The sequence below is a fragment of the Delphinapterus leucas genome, chromosome 13 (assembly GCF_059928025.1).
Source record: "Delphinapterus leucas isolate spDelLeu-1000000601 "Yukka" chromosome 13, BTC_Dleu_Yukka2, whole genome shotgun sequence".
Taxonomy (NCBI): Eukaryota; Metazoa; Chordata; class Mammalia; order Artiodactyla; family Monodontidae; genus Delphinapterus; species Delphinapterus leucas.
In genome coordinates this window covers 12,623,664-12,648,013 of record NC_143141.1, presented here as the reverse complement: position 1 = coordinate 12,648,013, position 24,350 = coordinate 12,623,664, and the positions used below count along the sequence as shown (strand labels likewise).

The 24,350-nt window shown below is 44.8% G+C and overlaps 1 protein-coding gene across 2 annotated transcripts in view; it reads left to right on the top strand.

Moving 5' to 3' along the window:
- Positions 1-16,806, top strand: part of CKAP2L (cytoskeleton associated protein 2L) — a 31,496-nt gene extending 14,690 nt beyond the window's left edge. For both annotated transcript variants that reach the window (XM_022599231.3, XM_022599232.3), the window contains exons 5-9: positions 462-669; positions 5,711-5,866; positions 11,200-11,263; positions 13,022-13,211; positions 14,637-16,806. In XM_022599231.3, the coding sequence (XP_022454939.2) occupies positions 462-669; positions 5,711-5,866; positions 11,200-11,263; positions 13,022-13,211; positions 14,637-14,862 (844 nt within the window). In that variant the 3' untranslated portion in view covers positions 14,863-16,806. The remainder of the gene's footprint in view (positions 1-461; positions 670-5,710; positions 5,867-11,199; positions 11,264-13,021; positions 13,212-14,636) is intronic.
- The last annotated feature ends 7,544 nt before the right edge of the window (positions 16,807-24,350 follow it).

Sequence of the window (24,350 nt, the reverse complement as noted above, 5' to 3'; positions counted from 1 at the left end):
GCAAAGTGGGTCACTTTGAGTGGCCACGACCCTGCTGAGGGCAGAATACAGGTTTGGTGAGTCTGGTTGAGTGGCAGATACAAAGCTCATGATAAGAGAAATGGAGTGCTGAGTTAATGATCTCAGAGATGGAGGGATGTCTTAGGACAGCAATTGTCAGGAGTAGCATACAGGTAGAAATTTTCAGAGGAAAATATTGAAAAATAAACAGGAAATTAAGGAGTTTGAAGATTGAGATGCTAACCACCTGTTGTAATCCAACTAATCCATCTGGCATCTGCCTTCTGAAGGGTGGGGGCAACCAGTGCTTCCAATACCAATTGGTAAATTATTTTTAAAACATTCTCCTGACTTTCTAGTTGAAGGTGTTCAGTGATAATTTATGCATGTCATACTTTAGAAGCTTAACCATGTACCAAAAAAGACCCCTAAAACCATCCCCCTCTTTAATTGTATAACAGGAAACAGTTGGAAGAATGGCAGAAATCTAAGGGGAGGATCTATAAACGGCCTCCTATGGAACTTAAAACAAAAAGAAAAATAATAGAGGAAATGAATATTTCATTCTGGAAGAGTATGGAAAAAGAAGAGGAAGAAAAGAAAGCACAACTTGAACTATCCAGTAAAATTAACAACACTCTGACAGAATGTCTGCAGCTCATTGAAGGGGTGAGTGAACAGTAAGCTCCCAGCTTTGCTGAACCTTAGAGTTTTTTAAACATTTTTGCTAAATATAGTGTAGGGGAGATGACCTCTGTCTAAGCAGAAATTTAGCTCCTCCTTTTAATAGAGAGGAAGGATAGTAATAATAAAAAACATGTACTTAAATAATGACTCTTGGATGCCAGGTACCGTTCTAAGCACTTATATTATTTCATGCAGTTACATAACGACTGTTACGCTATTCACTTTACAAATGAAGCTGAGGCACAGAGAAGTTGGGAAATTAACCCGAGTAGTCTGGCTCCAGAGGGATTCAAAAGGAACTCTGCCTTCTTCATGTATTGAGGTCCAAAGAGTAAGCATTTGACATTTAGATATGAAGCTAAAGTCAAAAGGCAAGGCCTCGTGTAGAATTAGATTATCCTAACGTCTCTAGGTAGCTATGAACGGCATCTAAATTGTATCTTGGATTTGCAGATAAGGATAAAGTAAATGGTAAGCAAAGGGTATGATCCTTAGGCTATTCCTTGAAGGAAAAATATATTAATAAAAAAATAACCGGATAGACTTCTATACTAAGGTCCTTGCCTGAAGCAAACTCAGTTCTGTCGTTTGACCGGTAGTATTGTATATCAGCGAAAAAAAGGAAACCTTCAAATTAGGTCTACTCTGGGCAGTTTTTTCATTAGATTCAGTTAAACATTAACTACTTCTCTTTTGTGGAATTAAACTTCAGTTCTTTGTTTGTTCTTTCTCTTGTTTTCATTGCATTAAAAAAATACCTGAATACATTTTTATTATTAAAAGCATTTCAGATAATACAGGTAAATTACTCCCAGCACTTGCACAGGCGCACGCACACACACAAGGTACGCACCCCAGGCTTCTCCCTGGAGGTGACCACTACTGCCCATTATCCTTCCAGACAGTTTTTATGCATTTGCTTAACAGTATAGGTATGTAGAGAAATGAAGTATATGGCTTTGTGAGCTGCAGTTATTTCAGATTTTTATGTGTGTTCTTTGGTTGTCTTTTCTTGTGTTTTCCTAGTATCAGTATTATGCTGGCTTTGTCAAATGAGTTGTGTATTTTCCTTTTTTCCTGTACCCTGAAAATACTTTATTTGCAATTGAGATTCATTAGAATTATTTTGTTCTTTGAAGGTTTGGTAAGAACTTACCTCTAAAATCATCTGGACTTTGGGGGATAATTTTCTGTTTTTCAGTTTTTTTCCATGGTCATTGGTCTATTTAGGTTTTGTATTTCTTGAACCAATTTTAGTAATTCTGTGCCTTTTATTTAAATCAGACTTGCTAAAGATTTCTCTAGTCCTCTTTTTAAAAGGCCATCTTTGGGGTTTTATTTTTTTCTCTTGCATCAGTGTCTGCGTCTATTTTTATGTTTATTTTTCTTTTCTAGCTTTTTTAGTTGAAAGCTTAGAGCATTTATGTCAGTCTTTCTTATTTTATTAAAAATATTTTTTAGTGCTGTCAATTTGCCTCTGAATTTAGCTTTGGTCATATCCTTCATGTTTGACTAGGTAATGTTTTGTATCAGAGTCAAGTCAGAAAAACAGAAACACAAGGTATCTCAATAGAAAGAATGGAATATGAAGGTTGGTTTCACAGTGTCTTAGGTGAGTTTCCTTGAAGCAGACCCTTCAAGGAAGAAAGGGGAACAAAGAGAGGTTGGGGATATCAGAACCTAGCAGCTAGGAGAGACAAACCCTGGTGGAAGTGGGACTCCAACTCTAAGGAGGGCATACTACTAGCAATGCTGGTGCCACCGGAGCTGGAGGAGGGGCCCTGCAGGGCTGGGATTCAGACCTTGAGAAAACGACGCTAGCTAGCCGGTTGGTGCTTTTGTCTCTGAAGGAGCACAGTGAGGCAGAGTCTGTGAATGCCAGGGTAAAAAGGTAGAGGCTGGAACCACCTGCTGCTGCCACAGTGAAGGACCATTGCTGGGGTGATGAAAGCAAATGGGAAAGAGGCAGTCCCCTCTCTTCTCCAGCCCTGCAACCTCCCTCCAGTGCCCCATACTGGCCGAGCCCATCAGAGAACTGCTGTCAAAGCAGAAAGTGATTTACAGAATTCCAGCACATTTACAGAATTCTGCACAACAAAGCAGAGGATAAAAGGTGGGTTTAGAGCTAAGAGATCATAGCTTAATAACTGACATGTTCTCATTTTCGTTTCTAGTTTGAGATTTCCATTTTGAGTTCTTCTTTAATCCAAAAGTTATCTTAGAAGAGTATCTTTTAACTCCCAGATATGTAGTTGGTTTTGTTGGTGTTGGGTTTGGGGGGGTTCTTTTTTTGTTTTTTCTGGGTGTCAATTTTTAGTTATACTGCATTGTGGTTGGTGAATGTTGAAATTTTCTTTCTGGTCTTAATGTCTGATCAGTCTTGGTGAATGTTCCAAAAGTGTTTGAAAAGGATACGTATTCTCTGTTGAACAGAAAATTCTACATGGGTATCCATTGCTCTCTGAAAGAAATATGCCAGAGTCTGTCACTGGCACTGTGATTTGTGATTGATAATTTCATTTTGTATTTCTGTCAACATTTACTTTCTACTTTTCAAAGTTACGTTGTTAGGTACTAAAGATTCATGACTTGCTTTGATTTTTCTTTTGTCTGATATTAATCTTGCCACACCTGCTTTGTTGTTCTTACAATTCGTCTAGTAAATTTTTTTCTATTCCTTTATTTTTAAAGGTATGTCTCATGAATACATACAATTTAATTTCTCTAACCAAATCTGGAACTCCCTGCTTTTAAAAAAGTGCATTTAGCCCATATACATCTGTTGTAATAATTACGCATATGTTTAACTTTATCTCTGCCGTTTTATTTTGTAATTCAATTTACATGAATATTTTTGGTTTATTTTCCCTCATCTCTTTATCCAGTTTTCTTTATTTCATAACGAAAGCATATAAATTGAAATCACAAAAGAAAGTGGTAAGTGTGAGTTCAAACATGGTATGCAAGTTATATATTCTTCTCGTTGTTACTTTTGTTTCAAGTCTTCCACTTGAATTCTAAAGTTTGTTCACTAGTAACTTTATGTTTTTGAATGGTAAACTTTCTGAGTTGTTATGCTTGTAAAAATGTCATTATTTCACCCTCCTGCTGGATTCATAGTTTGACTGGGGGAAATTTCTAAATTCACATGATCTTCCCTGGAAAATTTGAAGTTACTCTTTCATTTTCTTTCTTACACCTGGAATTGTTGATTTATTAAAGTCTCATGTCAATCTAATTCTCATTCCTGTATAGGTAATCCTTTTTTTCCCTTCTGGAAGGATTTAAGATTTTCCTTTTATCCCTTTTTTTTTTTTTTTTTTGTAACTGGCCATACCATGCAGCTTGCAGGCCCTTAGTTCCCCGACCAGGGATCAAACCCACGCCCCCTGCAGTGGAAGCATGGAGTCCTAACCACTGGACCACCAGGGAATTCCCTCCTTGGTTTTCTAAGTATGGGTCTTTTTTCATCCATCTTGCTTAGCTCTCTGAGGACCTTGCAGTCTGAACACTTGTTTCTTTGTTCAGCCCTTGGGAATTTTCTTCTACAACTGCTTTGAGTGTATGTTCTGCTTTGTTCTTTCTCTACTTTTTCTTCTAGAAATTCTAGTACGTGGATATTGGAATTCTTGAGTAATAGATGTATGTATCCTCCAGAACTCTTAACTTTTCTTTTATACTCTTCATTTCTTTGTTCTGTTGCACTGGGTTCTGGAAGAATTCCACAGCCAAATTTTCAGCGCACTGATTTATTCTTCAGCAGGGTCCATGCCACTGTTCTGCCTTTCTATTGATTCTTTTTCATAGCATTCGTTCTAGTTTTATGATGGCAATATTCTCTTATCACTCTGAAGATATTGACTACAGGTTTGTTTGTTTGTTTTAACATCTTTATTGGAGTATAATTGCTTTATAGTGGTGTGTTAGTTTCTGCTTTATAGCAAAGTGAATCAGCTATACATATACGTATATCCCCGTATCTCCTCGCTCTTGCGTCTCCCTCCCACCCTCCCTATCCCACCCTCACCCTTAGGTGGTCACAAAGCACTGAGCTGATCTCCCTGTGCTATGCAGCTGCTTCCCACTAGCTATCTATTTTACACTTGGTAGTATATATAAGTCCATGCCACTCTCTCACTTTGTCCCAGCTTACCCTCCCCCTCCCCGTGTCCCCAAGTCCATTCTCTACTTCTGCGTCTTTATTCCTGTCCTGACTACAGTACTCTTAAAATGTATTTCTCTTTGCTCCCTCAGCTGTTTGCTCCAGTGTTCATTCTTCTGGTTCTTGAGTTTTATGCCTCTTTCACGTAGTGTTGGTTTCCTCAAACATTCGTGATTCTTGACTGTGAGCTTACCCTTGTGTCTTTCCCGTCTCAGGAGAAGCAGGAGGTGCTGCTTGGCTGAGTGTGCCAGTGGCTGGGTTTCTGGGCATGTGGCTCTTCATATTCCTCCTGGTCCAGGTCACTGCGCTGCTCTTGGTACAAGGCAGACCAGTGAAGCCATTTTAAAGTTCCTTTTTGTGGGATTTAACCCTCTTTATCTTTATATACACCTGTGTGGATCCCCAGCACACACACACACACATATACACCCATGACCCTTGCATACCTTTGCCATCCTTCATTCTTCTGTTAGGGTCAAGCGGAAATTCTGGTCACCATTCAGTGTTCACATTATTATGAATGTGTAAGAAATACATGAATGGCTGATTACTCCAGGGTTTGGTTTGGTTCGGGTTTGGTTTTGCATAAAAATGGAGAACATATTTCTTACTTTCAACTATGATCAATATTTTTCTATTTGGTCTCTTAATTTAAAATTTAATGGTCAGTGTCAAAATTCATCAAAACATGCTATTTAAACGGGTGCATTTTATATAAACTACTTCAATAAAATTCAATTTTTTTTTTAATTCAAAAAAATATTGATCTGACTGATTTCTGCATACCTTCTATGATAAATATTAGGAGAGAATAACAGCAAGACAGTAATAATCACCTCCAGGTATTTTTCTCTTTTCCAGGGTGTACATTCTAATGAAATAGGTGCCATTTTGTCCAGTATTCCTGAGGCTGAAAAATTTGCTCAATTCTGGATCTGCAAAGCCAAGCTGTTGGCAAGTAAAGGCACCTTTGATGTTATTGGGCTATATGAAGAGGCCATTAGAAACGGGGCCAGAGTAAGTATCTACCTTGAGTGGGTGACTTCTTAAAACTTCTCTTTAATACGACTTCTCTGTTGTTTGCAAAATGGCGGCTATGTAATGTAACGTTGAAGCTTCTAATTCACTTCATAAAGTCATATGCAAAATATGAAGTACAATATGTCCTTTATGAACATTTTAATTAAAATATTTATTTTGTAGAATACAGTGTTACATGTAAACCAATAGAATCACTTTCTTGGCAAGCGAATGTCTCACTTTACACTCATTGTAGAAATAAGCACTTGTGAAAAGTAATAGCATAGAAAATTATAATGTAACGTCAATAGCCAATACTAAGAAAGTCATACCTCACCTGAAGAACCTAAAAATATATTAAACCCAACACATCAATGTCCATAAATCAATAATTCAGGGCTATTTTATGAAATAACTTTTAATCCTAAAACCTAGTAAAACCACTGTCTATATATAATTTTTTTTAATAAATTTATTTTTATTTTTGGCTGTGTTGGCTCTTCGTTGCTGCACGTGGGCTTTTCCCTAGTTGCGGCGAGCAGGGGCTACTCTTCGTTGCGGTGCATGGGCTTCTCATTGCAGTGGTTTCTCTTGCTGCGGTGCACGGGCTCTAGGCGCGCGGGCTTCAGTAGTTGTGGCTCGCAGACTCTAGAGCACAGGCTCTAGAGCACAGGCTCAGCAGTTGTGGTGCACGGGCTTAGTTGCTCCGTGGCATGTGGGATCTTCCCGGGCCAGGGATAGAACCCGTGTCCCCTGCATTGGCATGCAGATTCTTAACCACTGCACCACCAGGGAAGCCCTATATATAATTTTTTCAACACAGACTGCATTAAATAGTTTCATAACTCTTTTCCCTATAATATCACTTTCCATGTCATCATATATTCTACCGTACCTTTTCCGTGATTGTTCAGAATCAGACTTGTCCATGGACATAGTTTAAATAAATAATTTGATAAGGTCTGTTCCATAAGGCCTGATTCCCTCCCCTCCCATTTCCCACTTCCCACTTCCCAGAGCAAACTGAGTATTTTGTTACCTTGATAGTTTCAGATAACATGCTTATATTACTATTTCTTGATTTTTCTCTCTTTAGACATGATTTGTAGACATCCAACTATACAGGATGAGGATCTAACCTTCTTTCTCACACACACCCACACAGATCCCCAACACACACACATAGGCACCCCTATCACCCCTGCAGACTTTTACTGTCCTCCATATTTCCATTAGAGTCATATGGAGATTCTGGTCACTATTCAGTGTTCACATTGTTATTGACTATGTGAGAAATATGCATTGAGCCATGTGGTATACACTGTGATTACTTTGCCTTTCAAGTATGGTTTCATAATTTTCCTGAAATTATTTTCTTGTTTTCCCTTTGCTTAGTTTTCTGAGTATTTATTATATAATTAATTCCCATACTCTTCTATAATTATCTAAATTTCTCCATACTTTCAAAACATTCGATATTCTGTTGATTTCTTTTTCTCAGAGACTTTTCTCCCAGACCCTTCTTAATCTGTTCCAGGCTCAACAGGTTGTTCTTTACCCCTGTCTTTATTGCCTGTCATTCTGGGATCTCCTTTCACCAAAACCCTCAGATTCCCGTTTCTTCCTGCATTGCCTGATTCTTCTCCAATACTTTTCTTCTCTCACCATTTTTTTTTTTTTTTTTGGTGGGTAGGGGGTTGTTCTCTATTGTTCATTAAATGCTTTACTCAGATGCCAGTGAAACTGGGCTGTTTCAATATAAGAGGTGGATTTTAAAAAGCTTGTTAAAAACTCTGGACACAGATGAGGCTTTACCATAGGGTGATTTGGCTGAGTCAGTTGACTGAAGAACCCTCAATATCAGTGTCTTCAGGTCTTCCTTCTAAGACTGGTTATATTCTCTGAAGAAGCCTCATCCAGTCTTCTTCCCAGGAACTAGAAGCCAGGCTACCAGGTGTTATGGGGGAGGAGAGAGCTGGGTGTCTCAACCTTCAGCGTGGAAACTTTCATTTATCCCTTTTTTCAGTAGGCACTCCCACCCTCAATCTTGCATGATATCCCCCAGAGACTTGGAGGATACGTGCCCAGTGTCCTGTTTGGATGAAGGTGGGAGGGGCACAGTCACCGGGCTGCATGGAGTTTAGGGATGCAGGGTGGATGTGGAGGTCTGACCGTATTTATTTATTTACTTGCTTACTTCCCAAGCCACGCAGCTTGCGGGATCTTCGTTCCCCAGCCAGGGATTGAACCAGGGCCGTGGCCCTGAAAGCGCCGAGTCCTAACCACTGGACCGCCAGGGAATTCCCAGGTCTGACTGCTTTTTGACAGATGCTCAAGAGCCCTCCTGATTTTGACCCCTCCATCCATTCCTCAGCCTTTCAGGGGCTCTGGGGTTGAATCAGGTTCTTTCTTAGCCACACTGCCAGCTTAGAATTTGGCTCTTTCAAGTTGGTCAAACTGCTTACCTCTTCCTTCCACGTTCGAGCTTCCAAAGTCTTGTTGCTGTTTCTTCTATTCCCTGTGGTAACTGCCTCCTTTTTAATCCCTTAAGTATAATTTCAGTAGAGTTTCAAGAGTGATTAGAAATAAATGTGTAAAAAAAAAAAAGAAATGTGTACTCAATGCATCGTCTTTAGCTAGAAGCCTGTGAAAATATAAAATACACTTGATGAGTGTTTTATATAATTAAGACCTTTTGCAATATATTCTGTACATTTATTCCCATTTCTTAAGTTTACAGCCTTTTAGATTTTGTAAAAATGTATAGATAGCTTTGCTTTTATGCTCTGTTGTCAGTTTGTATCTGTTATTTACTTGATACAGAGTCCCAGGTCAGGAAGACCAGGCTCCAAATATTATGTTCCTGTGAGAACGTACAATTCATTTATGATGTTCTGCTTCATAGCCTGGTTAACATGCTTTAAAAAGGATGGCTATCTCAGATAATTTTATCAGAAAATTACTATTCTGTAATAGTTTTTTTTATTGTTTTTTATGTTATTTTACCAAATAAAAGAAGAAAGGGAAGGCTGGGGGGAAATTGCCCAGAATGCCAACTAAAGGTTATATTTAGATGATGGGATGGATTATGGGTGGTTTTCCTTTTCAAATTTGACCTATTGTTCAGTTTTCTGTAATAAGATATATGACTTTTGGGCTTCCCTGGTGGCGCAGTGGTTAAGAATCCGCCTGCCAATGCAGGGGACACGGTTCGAGCCGTGGTCTGGGAAGATCCCACATGCTGTGGAGCAACGAAGCCCGTGCACCACAATTGCTGAGCCTGTGCTCTAGAGCCTGTGCGCCACAACTACTGAAGCCCGTGCACCTAGAGCCCGTGCTCCGCAACAAGAGAAGCCACCGCAATGAGAAGCCCACACACCGCCACGAAGAGTAGCCCCTGCTTGCCACAAGTAGAGAAAGCCCGCGCACAGCAACAAAGACCCAGTGCAGCCAAAAATAAATAAATAAAATAAAAAAGATATATGACTTTTATAATAAAAACAAAAATTCAGTTAAGACAACACTAAAAACATATGACAAATTTTCTGTATGGCTCGCTTTACATCTTTGGATCAGAATCTTTATGTGGGAACACATCTTCAGTGGGATTATATAAGTCAATAAGAAAATTGATTTAGAGAAATTTCATTATAGACAACTTCCCATAAATACATCTCTTCATTAAAGTCAAGCATGCCAAAAACAAGATGGCGGCGGCCACATGAGCAAACCCCCCACCCCACCCAGGTCTCCAATGTCACGGTCACTGCCACCACCCACGCCGGCAGCCCCTCCCGGCATTCCTCGCGCTCGCATATAGTGCGCCAGCCTCGCACCAACCAAAAAGTGTCACCTCGGAGCACGGGACCCACCGCCCCGGAGAAGCCCAAGCCTACGTGTCAGAAGCCGGCACTCCCCCCACTCGCACACCTCGCTCTCGCCCTGCGTGGCCCACGTCAGTGGGGCGAGGAGCGGTCGCTCCGCAGGATGCACGCTGCTTACCTGGCAATTAAGTAAAAAGGCCAAAGAGGCAGCTACCGCCAAGAAGCCGAGAGACTGGGAAGGGCACCGCGCGGGAAGACTCCTGCTAAAGCCCTCCTGAAGCCAGTTTCTCGAATCCCCACCAGCAGACCGTCTGAGGTGCCTTCCGCGGAAGAGGATGCTTCAGTCCACGGAAGGGGTAAATCCCAATCCAACAGAACGATTATTTGCTGTCGCTCAGAGTTGCTGAACCCTTGATCCCCAGAAAGGACTTCCACAATACATCAATGCACTTATCCAAAGCAAAGAGTGTCTGAGCCCACTCCCCACGGTTTGTTCTTGTTCAGCCTTCTGAGTGTGTGAGCTACCTTTCCAATGAATGGATTTGGCAGACTTGTCGTTTCTGAACTCGCCAGCAAGAAAGAATGGGGGCTTCCGTGGTGGTGCAGTGGTTGAGAGTCCGCCTGTCGATGCGGGGGACGGGTTCGTGCCCCGGTCCGGGAGGATCCTGCGTGCCGCGGAGCGGCTGGGCCTGTGAGCCGTGGCTGCTGAGCTTGCATGTCCGGAACCTGTGCTCCGCAACGGGAGGGGCCCCAGCAGTGAGAGGCCCGCGTACCGCAAAAAAAAAAAAAAAAAAAGAAGGAATGGGTTAGTTTGCCCTCAGAGACTCTAAATATGTCATCCATAGAATGGACTTGTCCAGCCTGCTAAGGGTCAGCACCCCAAACACAGACTAGATTTAACTTTTGGACTACAGTATGGTATGCATCCACAAAATGGACTTGTCTGGCTTTTGCCATATCCAGACTTCTATGCCCAGGATGGACGTGAAGAGATTTCACATTGTCCACATAAGTACTAGTCTTAGCCCTCTGAGAATGTGAGCCCCCATGCGAAAATAAGAGGTACCTATTTACCTCTCAAAGTGTCGGAGGTCTGATCATATTTTACGTTCATGACACATCGTCATGGTTGTTCTATGCAAAGCCTCTCATTTTATTTATTCTTTTATTCCTGTAGCCAACTATCATTCTCTTCCTCCCACAGTTAACTTTATTGAGTTTAATGTGTATCTCTTGGTGTGATTTCATATAAAATCTGCAATTTTGTGTAAAAAAAAAAAAAGTCAAGCATGCCAGCATTTAACCAACATTTTCTTTGTTCCTTTATTTTTCCCATAAAGCTAAAACTGAAACCTTTTAAATGTTATTTATAGTTAGACAAGAGATAAAAAGGGAAATGTTTTTGTTATAAAAAGTCTATTTGATGTTGAACAACATCGTAAGTTCCTTAGATCACTTTTTTCCATGAATGTTTTTACTACTGTTCATGTATTTTCTTCCTTCCAGCCAATACAAGAGGTGCGGAAAGTTGTCCTTAATATTTTGCAAGACCCAGACAGAACCACAGAAGGTACTACTATTTTGTATTTAAATTCATTCCCTCCAGCCACTCAGGTAGAAGTCATTGAGGAACACATAGCGGGTAAAAAAAGAATTGTAATTGTTAAGTCCCCTGAAATGCCTCTTGCTTCTTGGTTTCCATGGCCTGCCCTTTTGGCCTTCATCGTCAGCTGATTCATTTCTATTCTGTTATTACAAGTAAATATACTGCTCAACACCAAACAAAGGTTTCCACCAGAGCAGCCTAGACTAGGGTGTCTTGCTTCCCTGGAGAGAAGGCGAGAGGAGAAGGCAAGTGACTCTTTTTTTTTTTTTTTTTTTTTTTTGCGGTACGCGGACCTGTCACTGTTGTGGCCTCTCCCGTTGCGGAGCACAGGCTCCGGACGCGCAGGCTCAGCAGCCATGGCTCACGGGGCTCAGCCACTCCGCGGCATGTGGGATCTTCCCGGACCGGGGCACGAACCCGCGTCCCCCGCATCGACAGGCGGACTCTCAACCACTGTGCCACCAGGGAAGCCCAGCAAGTGACTCTTTACCAGAAGAGACTGAGGCAAATGGGAGAGGTGCTTTGATTTAAGTTACATGTTTCATCATAACAAGCCCACCAACACGTATACATCCAAATTCATGTTACACCTTTAAATCATACCCATCTCAGGAATCATTTCACTTAATTCGCCATTACTGTCATTGGCCAGAACCTTTAGAGAACTCTTCTATGAAAAATGTGCCAAATACAGTGAGTGACACGTTAATTATAATATTTGTTATATGAACGGGAAAAAAACTACCTTGAGAAAATAAAATGGATTATTTTTATAATCTTAGAAGGTGACAAATCTTTTTCCTTTAAGTGTAGGTTTAGGGAATTGCCTGGCGGTCCAGTGGGTAAGACTCCGCGCTCTCACTGCCAAGGGCCTGGGTTCAATCCCTGGTCGGAGAACTAAGATCCCATGCGTGCCACGCAGCCAAAAAAAAGCAAAGGGGTAGATTGACCTTTGGGGAACAATCACGTCATGAGGAATTACAGCCAACTAACCCATTACTTTTGGGAATGAGGTTGTAGAGTACCTGTACTCAGTGGTCCTCTTGCTGAGAATGATGCTACGATTCAGGTGTTTGTTTATAATGTGTGGCAGTGTTCTTCAAAGGGATAAAAAGAGGAGACAGGAATCCATGCCTTTCCCACCTCTTGGCCCCTGTTGGCCTCTCTTGGGGTCTCAGCCTCCAGCCACAGTATCTGTCTGTCTCAGCCTGATTTCCTTCCCTTAATTTTGGTTGTTATGGTTGGGCTATCATGCAAATTGTGTCAACACACGACATTTTTTCACCTACTGTCCAAGGTGATAGCCATATGGTCACACCTGGGTAGGGAGGGATCAGAAGGTCAAGTGAATTAACTCTAATTAGTCAGGAAAATTGATCCAAGGTGTGATGTAAGGGTAAGAAGAGGCCAATGATTAGTCACTAAGGGAGCTCCCTCGAGAGTGAATAAGAGATTGGGGATGTGTTCACAATGTTGAAAGGGTAGCAGGGATCCATTCTCACAGGCCCCAAGGCTGCCTGGAGGGCTGGTTAGGAGGATGGCCTGATGTAGCAGGAAAAACTAGTTGTAAGTCCCACTCCAAATCAATTACTCTTTATTGAGTATATGGAATCCATAAGGATCACTGAGAAATCATTGTAGATAACTGCTATTTCATTTTATTGATTTTTTAGCTTCAGTATTAAATTGCTAAATCTTTTCTTTTTGACCTTGTATACACAGGAATTACCTCTGACTCTTTAGCTGCTGAAACTAATATAACATCAATAGAAATGCTGGCCAAGAAGATGGAGTCTGGGACGTCTTGTCTTTCTCCAAAAGAGAGGGAACAGGTTTCAGCAACACCCCAAATAACCAAGTCAGGACAGGATAATCATCCTGGTATCAAATTACAGATCGCGCCGATCCCTAGGTAAGCAAACTCTAAAGCAGGCTTGTGTTCACAGGTCTAATTCAAGTCCAAGTCTCAATTTCTCCTCCACAGATCCAGGATACCATCAGATTAGTGATACCTCCTGCCTCATACGAGGACCAGGTGGTCTAATCCATCTTTGGTGTTAAGGGAAGGAGCTGAGGGTGAGGGGAGAGTTGGAACCAGTGCCAGGAAGACCTGTGTCCTTTCTCAGTACACACGCCATCCCCCCTCACACCACCCCCAAGGAGACGTGACCTGCAATGAGGAAGGAGCTGCCAGGGTCAGGAGGGCTGCTGGAGTGGAGTCACCCCTCCCTCCTGGCATTGGTCCTCCCTCTTCACCCTCATTTGTGCTGCACTTGCAGATCCCACCCACCTTTCCAGCCAGTCCTGGGGGGCAGGAGCAAACTGCCAAGCAGGCAACCCCTGGTGCTGTGGGAAGGAGGGAGCTGTGAATAGCCCTGTAAGAACAGGGAGGCGGCCAGGCACGTGCTAGTTAGAGACTGCGCACAGTATCAGAAGTGTTTGGTTTTGAGACAAGTGTAAGCTTAAGAATCCATAGTAATTTAAGGAACTGTGTCAGGGTATCGATGTCATTTTCTAAAACATTAGTGTAACATCAGCCTCTGTTCGTGCTCTTGAAAGGAAAATTCCAAACAAAAGCACCAAGACCACAGTTCTGTATCTTCATTCTCTGGAAAGCACAGCTGGGCCTCTTCCAGTCTAAACTCCTGTCTCAGACCTGTCATTTCCCCACTGTAGTCAGCTCGTGGGTGGATGAAAGCAGGCAGCTGACGTGAAGACCACCTCTTACTGCCTCCGGAATCGATGACGAGCGTTTTCAGCAGACTGGCCACGAGTTTTGTGAGGCTAATGTAATCCGTGGTTTTGTGATGTGTGACCAGGATTCACTGCCTGGAAAGGTCTCTGCAACGTACCCTCCAGGCTGCCTGTGACTGGAATGCATTCAGGTTTACCAGGAAGATGCCTGATTTGTTCCAGTTTCAATTTGTGGTTTGGTCCACCATCTTAAAAGATGTTTTTTGAATAATTTACTGTCAAAGCTAGAAAGAATCTTAGAATTCATTAGTCCAGCCTCATTTGGTGTTAGGCCCAATTTCATCAAAACGTGTCAGCTCTTTGAAAGTTTATGGAATAAACAAACACCAACTGCCAAGTAGCTGACTTCAAATAAAAGCACACTCAACAATTCATTCAATTAAATCCCTGTGCTGACACCATCTGAGAGCAGATGGACACCACCCAGTTCATTCTGACAATGAGGGCAAGTCCACCTTAGGACGAGAGCTACTATAGACATTTCTCTTGTGTTTTATTAGGGAATAAGAAAAAAATAAAGACTAACAAGTAGAATTTTGAAAGAAGTTAGAAGGTTTTGAATGCATCTCTTGCTGTCTCTCAGAATAAACGGAATGCCGGAAGTGCAAGACATGAAGCTTATCACTCCTGTACGGCGGTCAGCCAGGATCGAGCGAGCAGTGTCCCGCTACCCGGAAATGCTGCAGGAACATGACCTAGTGGTGGCTTCTCTCAGCGAACTGTTAGAAGTGGAAGAGACAGAGTGTTTTATATTCCGCAAAAATGAGGCTTTGCCGGTAACATTAGGGTTTCAAGTCCTTGAGTCGTAATTTCTTGATTTTTTTTTTTTAAAAAAGAGAGACATTTCAGAGCCTCCACAAGACAAGAAATGCACTTACCTAGGTGGCCTGGGGGAAACTGTGTAATAGAGGGGCATCGTGGATGCAGACTGTGGGCCCCAGGGCCTGGAAAGTAATTCCCTGGGCTTACTCTCAGATTTTACACCCCCATGGGAAAGTCTGGTTATTTAAGACTGTAGTTTGCCACAGCTTTACAGCACACATAAGTTTCAAACTTTGAAAATTAACTTACCCCACAAGTATGGTAACAATTTGAGTTTTATTGACCTACCTTAATCCCAACATAGTCATTTTTTATATCAGGAGATCAATTCCACAATATGATAGACTTTCCTTCCTGCATCCACCTTAGCAGAGAGGGCAAGTCCTTCCAGCATGGAAGATCTGAGTGTAGAAACTAGCCTTCCCCGCTAGGTGGGACGTGACAGACCATCTGGTCAGATCCTCTCATTCTGCAGCTGAGTTTATGCTGGCTGTGCCTTTCGCTCAGAGATCACAGATGACTTTTATGTGTGATCTTTGACTTCCGTCACAGATCCTTGGAGATGAGAGGTAATTCACATCCTTTCTGGGCCTGGCCTCCTTAATGATACACAATCCTGCACTGGGGTGGTCATCTGGCTTTTTATATTCAAACCTAATTTTGCATTTGTTGTTGAGAAATGCTTCAAATAAAAACAAAAGGGAGCAGCAGACAGGGGTGGGGAAAGGACCCTTGCCTCTTCAATTCTTTGCTCTGCTAGGGGACACCTGGCCTGAGAAGACATCTGAGCCCCAGAGACTATCATAGGTCGCCCTTCCTTCCTCCTGGGCAACTGCTTGTGGAAAAGGTAGAATCAGAATCGTTGTGTAAATATAATGTATAGGAAAACCTAGTCAATGTAGTTTAGATTTTAGTTTTCTTAATATTTATGTATCATCTAAAAAACAATTTTATTCATTCCTGCTTATTCATTTATCATATTTATTACAGAAAACAGTGCTGGTGGCTTGGCCTAGAGAATTAGGGGTTTGTCTGGGGAACGCCAATAGGCTATCCCAAGAGACCTCAGAGGGAACACCCACTACCCTGGAGAACTCACCTTCATGTGGATTTTTCCATTGTGAGGGAAGCAGATCCATCTCTCTTAAGTCTGATTTATAAAAATGAGGTTCATAAAGCTGAGGTATAAAACCATAATGCTAATAGACTAACTTTTGATGAGAAATAGATTGTCACCACAACCAAAATGCAGGAATCCACACAGCTAGGCGTTCCCTTCCCTTTAGACAGACTCACTTTACCTCTAAAGCCCGAGGGGTTGCTTAGAAGTCCTGGAAGCTGAAAATGGGACTTGGGGAAATAAAATATTCAAAATCACGAGACAGAAAGAGCCTGAAGCACGTACCTCCTTGTTAGGAACGCCCTTGCCTCAGACCTCAGGCACTCCATCTCATGTCCATGGACCAGTCCTCTGATTGGGCCTGCACTGCTGTCCTTTGTGCATTACCTGTTCTTTGGCTTCATACGGTTCATCCTTGCCACCTAATGCCCATCCCTCCACCCAGACTGGGAATCAGCTGTCTATGGTGATTTTACGTCTCTCTCTCCTCAGAACATCGTCTCAGTATCACAGCTCAGTTCTCAAAAGAACACCTTCGCTATTGCCAGTTCCCAGCAGGACTTCTCACAGTACCACCCTGGGTACTAACAATGTCGGCTGAACCACTGGCATTGAATAACGCGTAGATTTCAAACTGACAAATTGGAGGTTTTAAACAGCCTGATTGGAGTAAGTAGCATCTTCAGGATATAAAAAGATGTGGAAGTGATGGGGATGGTATAGCAACGACAGAAAACTGCACCGTGATTCTGCAGCTCTTTGTAGATTCTTAGTAACCCTCTTGTTTAGTAAATAGCTGTTCCTAGATACCTGGAGCAGGAGGGAGGGAGAGAGGGAAGGTAAGAAGCAGGCCCTTAATCACTTGGGAGGAAGATTCATAGGGAATTGCAGGGGAGATATGGGCCTCGGCAGAAATTAAGTCTAACGTTCAACTTCTTAGAAGGGGGGAGAGTAAAGGGAGTGTTAAAGGAAGATAAATAAGGATGGTTATATACTGGCATCCTGGTGCAGAATGACCATGAACCAGAAGACGAGGAGAGAAGGAGGCATGACAGCTCACAGTTATTACTGTTTACTAGGTACAGGTACTCATGCTATAAAAGACATCTGTTGTGCCTGCTTGGCATGTAGTCCTTCTTCTAATAAGAGTGCCCTAATTTCCTTAGGACCACCTCTTTCCCGCTCACAATCTGTCAAGTACTTAACAGGAACGGACTCCACCCACATGAGCATGTGACCCAGGCTAGGCCAACCAGAGCCCAGTATCCTGGCCAGCGGCATTGATTGGACGATGGGGTTATTTCTCACTCAAAACCAGTGAAACTCGTTTCCCAGACTTTTGTTGGAGAGACTTTTCCTGGTAGAGTTGCTGCAAAGAGGATGGAAATCTGTAAACCTTCTTATAACCGTGGAGAAAAAAACCACCTAGAGAATGGCACCAACACAGAATAAGCCTGAGAGCTGGAGAGAGTAAGCTTACATCCAGTGACATCATTTGATCCCTGGCTAAAGCCTGGAGCTGGCCAAGCCCTGTACTTTTCAGTGATGTGAGACAATTGATTCCCTTATTCTTAAGCCAGTTTCATTTAGGTTTCTGTCAGGTGCTAGGGAAAAATCCTGACTAGTACACATATATACAGTAGTAGAGGAAACTCCTATTTCATGTTTGCTCTGGCCGCCTTGCAGGCATATTGTCTCACTACATTCTCACAGTAGCCCTATGGCATAGGTATGGAAACAAAGTGAGACAGTAAATGACAGGCAGGACTGACGTTTCAAACTCAGAGCTGCCTGGCTCCAAGTGCAGAGCTTTTAACTCCTGTCTCTAAAGTATGGAATGAGAACTAGGACGGTGACAAGGAAAGAGCAAATCTGAGAAAGACATTCTTGAACGGCTCCCAACTTACCAAATAAGAATCACTGTGATAGCCAAAGTGCTGTCGTTTATCCTCCAGATGAGGCGATCGATCACATTTTTACCACAAGAGCACCGCCCCAGGGATGGTGCTTCTCGTCATTTCTGCCTGCTCGGGACTGGGTGCAGGAATTCAGACACCGATTCAGCCGGTGTGACTAGTCACAACTAGAAATGCATCTCTCTCCCATCAGCAACCCTGGTGCAACAGCCAATGCTCAGCTGTGCCAGGCCCACAGCATATCTGTCTCAGGGCTCTACCATCCCCAGGGTGCAGCCTCATCCATGTGGACAAGCGTGGCTCCCAAGCAGTTTCACATGGCAGCCAGTGGGAACGGGCAAGAGAGGGAGCGGAAGGCACACCCTCTCCTTTTAAGGTCACGACGTGGAAGCTGGATGCATTATTTCTGCTTAGGGTGAGAGGGACCACAGCTTGCTCACGTGTCCCCACTCATCTTCAAAGAAGGCTGGGAAATGTCTTCTGGGTGGCCACATGCCCAACTAAAACTTCTTCCAGAAACGGGATATGACTATCGGTGTCTACCACAGTCTTAGGAGTAATGGAGTACATCTCTAAGGTGCAGATAAATGAGGACAGAGGTGACACAGGATTAAAAATATATACTGCATCAAATGAACAATCCCCAGTTAGAAATATCTCCCACCCTACCCTGCCTCAGATGAGTTCCTAAGAGTTGAGGAGGGTTCTAATCCAAAGTTGTATAGCCCTTCCCCACTTCCTCTCATCTCATGATAGGTCTTTAGCCCCACCCTTTCCCCTGCAGTTCTACAAGCTGACCCAGAGTAATAATAAATCAGGTTACATGGTTCACTCAATAAAACATACAGGACACTGGAAGCCAGAGATATAATGATGACCCAAACAGCCTGTCACTAAGGAGCCTCAAGTCCAGTGGGGACACATGTTAAAGAATCACAAGCGTCAAAGTGTGATGATCCTCGGCTTACCTGGTGGCGCAGTGGTTGAGGGTCCGCCTGCCGATGCGGGGGACACGGGTTCGTGCCCCTGTCCGGGAAGATCCCACATGCCGCGGAGCGGCTGGGCCCTTGAGCCATGGCCGCTGAGCCTGCGCGTCCGGAGCCTGTGCTCCGCAAGGGGAGGGGCCACAGCAGTGAGAGGCCCGCGTACGGGTGGGGGGGGGGGGGGGGAAGTGTGATGATCCTGAGAAAGAGGTCCCTGGGGGATGGGCTAAGAGAAGGAACTGATCCAGTCAGGGAGGTGGGGAGGCCCCCCGAGATGTGAGGGGGGCAGAGATGGGGGTGCTTCAGGCAGAAGGCAAAACACGGCAAGGGCCCTTTGGCCACCTCTTCCTTTTGCAGGTCTCTCTCCCCTCCCTGTCCCTTCCCCCCTTCCCCTCTTCCTCTCCCTCACTCTCTTCCTCACACCCCTTAGGGGTCTGCTGCCAGGCCGATTACCCCCAGGCCCTTCTGCATTCTCTCCACCCTGGGAGGGAATTCTAAGGGTTCAGTTTTGTAGCATTACAAAATACTTTTTGTAATGCTACTGTATTTCAGCACCTTTCCAGAAAAGCATGGACCCTAGGGTCTGAGCAGTTTTCCCGGTAAAATACCCCTTGAATAAAAATCTAGTGTTTAAAGACAAAAGGCCAGGGATACCCGGTTCTTGCCTGGAGAGCCTACCCCTGCAGGACTCTGAGGCCCAAAAGTCAACCCAGGAAGAAGAGTGAAAGGCCTGGAAGCTTCTGAAATAAACAGATTTAAAAAAATGACTGTGAACTCTCTGAGCACGCAGCCTGTTGTCCCTTATTTATCCTCAGATATTCCAAATGTTTCCCTTGTTTATCCACAGAAAATAAAACTAGTGAACTGTGCCACAGACCAATTTCTTCAAGAGTTTGTTTTGTCGTTTCAAACATGTAAATATATTCCTTCTAAACCTCCAATATTAATGCCAGAGGATACACTAACGTGAAAAGTGAACTCAAATTAATGACAGAACAAGAAAGGCCAGGGCTTAACACCACGGAGGAGCTCCGACTAAAAGAATCAAGTTTTTAAATCATGAGTAGGACTTACAGTTTTTAATGCATGTATACATCAAGTTCAAAGATGTCTGGGCATCTCGCTGTCTTTCATAGTGACCTGGAAAGAACGTTAATGAGGTCATCTATAGCCGATTAGGTATTATTGTTACTACTAACGGAATCAAAAGTGCACAGAAATATTATTTTTATTTAATTTTTGATGTGGACCATTTTTTTTTAAGTCTTTATTGAATTTGTTACACTATTGCTACTATTTTATGTTTTGGTTTTTTGGCCGCAAGGCATGTGGGATCATAGCTCCCCGACCAGGGATCAAACCCACACCCCCTGCATTGGAAGTGCGGAGTCTTAACCACTGGACCGCCAGGGAAGTCCCGGAAATACTATTTTTAAAAAGAAATGGATAGAAATAAAATTGGATGTGAAATGATACACTCAGGGGAACTGGGCAAAATAATTCCACTTGTTACACACAAATGGCCCAGAGGCCAGGGAGGGTTGCCTTCCAGGATGAGAGCAAGACACCTTCCTCCTACCTAAAAGAAGTGCTCTTGGGCTCCAAATCTGTTACATTTAGGAGACTTCAATATGGTTGCTTTTTCTCTCTTCCATATTTTTCCCGTTATCTGAAAAATATTTCAAGTGGAAGACGACCGTGATGCCGGCCTGTGTCCTGGATTCAGTCTGCCTCCGTGCAGCCCTCCTGGTCCTTGCCTCTCTCTTTGCCCTCAGCCTTCTAAGAAACAAAGAAAGCTGGTTATGGAACCTTCCCAGGTTCACACAGTGACTCTCAACCAGGGGTAGAAAATGTGTCAAAATGCCCTAGTCTGGGCTGGGGTGGAGATGAAGGGGTAGAGAAACCAACACACACCCAGAGAGCGCGCAGGGGCAGATGGGAGTGGATCCAGCCCTCTGGTGGGCTGGGAGGGAAAAACAGTTGCAAAGCACTGATTAAAGTATTGATGTGCTTGAATTTTGAGCTTCTCCTGGGCAGGAGTAAAGTGGCTTACAATTCCGTTTCTACCTTGTCGGGCATGCTGGAGGTGCTTGGTAAAAAAAAACGGTGGGAAGAATGCACACTGAGCCCGAAGCCACCAATCTAAAGGGAACCGATGAGACAGGCATTTTGAAAATCAAGGCCCAGGAACACCAGGGTAGAAACAGGAACCCTCCTGCAGGGCTTGGGGCTGCAGAACCAGGCTAGGAGCTGAGCCTGCCCCTCAGGAAAACTGGAGTCTGCACTCAAAGGGCAGCCAGGCAGCACAAAGGAACAGAGGGGTCAAAGCAGAAGCCCCTACACATTGTGTCCATAAAAGCTGCCTGGAGAGGAAGCCTGGCCAGGGAGAGCCTGTGTTCTGCAACCTCTCCCAGGGCGGAGATGGACCTGTCAGAGAAATGAGCCAGAACTGGTGTGGAGAGGTGCAGGGCCCCAGTACAGTCAGCTGACCCCGCTGAGCAGAACCTGTGAGTTTGGGCTGACAGCCAGTGGTTCTGGGCCCCCTCGGACCCAATGCCTCTTTTTTTTTTCCCCGGTACGCGGGCCTCTCACTGTTGTGGCCCCTCCCGTTGCGGAGCACAGGCTCCAGACGCGCAGGCTCAGCGGCCATGGCTCAAGGGCCCAGCCGCTCCACGGCATGTGGGATCTTCCCGGACCGGGGCACGAACCTGTGTCCCCTGCATCTGCAGGCGGACTCTGAACCACTGCGCCACCAGGGAAGCCCCAATGCCACATTTTAAATCCAAATATTTTCTAAAACAACATTGTAAATCAACTATACTTCAATTAAAAAATACGTAAAACAAATATTTTCATTTCTTCTATCCTGAATTGAAATTCATAGATAATATAATGATTGTCTCTATAATCTTAAAAATCAATATAATACCATAACTATAACATAGGAGAAATGAAAAGCAATGTATAATATAATATGTATTTCTATGTAAATACTCAGGAATGATTGCACTCGGAAGGCAAAAGAGCTCCTGCAAATCTACCAAATGCCTGCTCGGGTTGATACTGCTCCATTGGGACCCCTGCTCTAGCCCCGGAGTAGCCCCTAAGTCACTGAGCTCCTGGGCCAGCCAGGTGGCTCCTCCCACTTCCCAGCAACTCACCCTCTGGCTGCAGGAGAGGAGATGGGCGGCAGGACCCAGACTGGCCCATTCTGGCTCTGCTGCTGACTCATGGGGCATCTGTAGGGACCAATGCAGCAGGAGGTGGAGAAGCTCCGTCAGTGGTGAGGCCTTCCTGGAGTCCCCAGTTATGCATAGACACCGCCCCCCACCCCCGCCAGCTCCATCCTCTGCCCCCAGCTGCCAGCTCCCTGCCCAGTGATGCCACAGAAAAGGGAGCCCAGGAGGGTCAGCTGGAGAAGGAAGGTTCTGGCAGACGGACTTCACTTCCTCAAAAATCCCAGGCAGCACAGCGGGATAAAGGTCAGGTTTCTTTAACTGTTTCACCTGGGTGCTCCGGATGCTTTTTCTTCACCTGTCTGGTCTCTACTTTAGCAACAATGTCTAACATCTAACTATGCCTCAGACCCCCAGCTTTGGCAACAGGAAATCTCCAGCCCTGCTCATCTAAAAGCCCAGAGAAGGGATGAAGCTGCATGGTGAGAGCTCAGTTCCCCCAGCATGTGGCAGTGTGATGCAGGGGGCAGAGCACGTCCCCTGAGTTCAGCAGCCCTGGGTTCAAATGCTGACTCTGCAGTCTGTCTACCAGTGTGACAACAAGTTACTTAGGTTCTCTGCACTTAAAATTCACCAGTGGTAAAATGAGAAGAAAACCTACTTTGCTGGGTTAAGCGTTCAGCAGGATCGATTTTAAAAAACAAACACCCAGCCCAGAAACAAAACAGTTTTTCCTCCTCTCAAATATCAGGAAGGGAGCTGAGAGTGACAAGAAAAGCAGGGCTCAGGCAGAGAACTAGTTTCAAGTCCAGATCCTTGAGTGTAGATGGCACACCATCTACGACGGAAATAATGACCGCCTGCTGGGAGAGGGATGGGTGTCCTCCGGGGAGCTCTGCACTGGTCAGTCCCACGGCCCCCATGAACTCCGTAGTGTCTTCGCCGCCTCTACTTCCCTGCTTTTGCCCCAGAAGCATCTCCAGGGCTTCCAGAGGAAAACCAGCTGGAGTGTTTACTGTATGGACTGCTGTTTGATCCACTTCTTCTGCGATCACTGTGCACTGAGGGTAGGGAGACCACAGCCTTCCTCCTTCAAACCAGTATCATATGTACTAGGGAGATAATGTGGTCTCAGTTTAAAGCAGGAGGGCAGGAGGAAAACTTCCCAGCAGAGGCATTGTATCTATACAACCACAACCCCTCTAGAGCTTTTTTTTTTTTTTTTTAACGGTGTGGACAGTTATCTGCAAAGGTTTGACCCGCTTGTGCCTAGAGGAGGGAGCGTGGGTCTGGTGACCTCAAAAGCTCTTGGCAGGGCTGGGGACCAGTGGATCCTTCTGGAACGGAGGGTCAGGGATGCCGGACGGGGGTGGGGGTGGGGGTTCTGCAGGGACCCATCAGCTCCGGGGCCACCCGGTACAGAGAGCTGAGCGGGTGGTACAGGAAGTTGAGGCAGGTGGCCGTGTAGAGGTCGGCATAGCGCATCATATGGCTGGAGAAGAGCGTCTGGCAGAAGCCGCAGCGGAACAGGCTGCCCATCGCGCTGTAGCACTGGTCCAGCTCCTGGGAGACTCGCTGGCAGAGATCCCATCCCCACCCACCCCACCCCTGCAGCCTACGACGGGGAAGGAGCCGCCGTGTTGCCCGGCCAGCCGGGGTCTTTGGGAAGTGGGGCGGCTCGCCGCTTTGCCACGGACCCCACTTCCCGCTTCACAGTTAGTTTCCTGCCTGGCCCTGGAGAGTGACCACCCTGCACTAAATTCTCAGCATCACTTACCTTCTGATGCCTCCTCAGAGGGCTTTGCAGGAGGCCCACACGCCCAGTCCCCACTCCGGCCCCCCCAACAGGCCCCCCCGGATCACAGGCCCTTCTTTTAGAGTCTAGAAAACTGGTCCAGATGTTACTCCCAGAGTGACTGAGCAGCACATGTGCCTCAGTTTCCCCGTGAGTAAAATAAGGGTGACGATCCCTGCCCAGCCCACCTCGCGGGGCTGTGGGAGAGTCAAATACCCTACAAGAGGCTCAGCAAAGATCCTTCACTATTGGTCCCAGCTGGGCCTGGGAAGGCCAAGTGGCCTGACTCCCCTTGATGTGGCCTGTGGGACTCTCCCAGCTTTGGTGACTGGTCAAGTAATACCACAAGGGAACATGTCCTTTCCACCGGCCCTAGATCCCGTCTTCTCAGGCCCCTTGTCTGGCTGACCCCAGACGCTAGACGGGTAGTCGGTCACATGAGGACCCAACCCAGGAGGCCGGCACTTCTCAAGGTTAACGGTGGA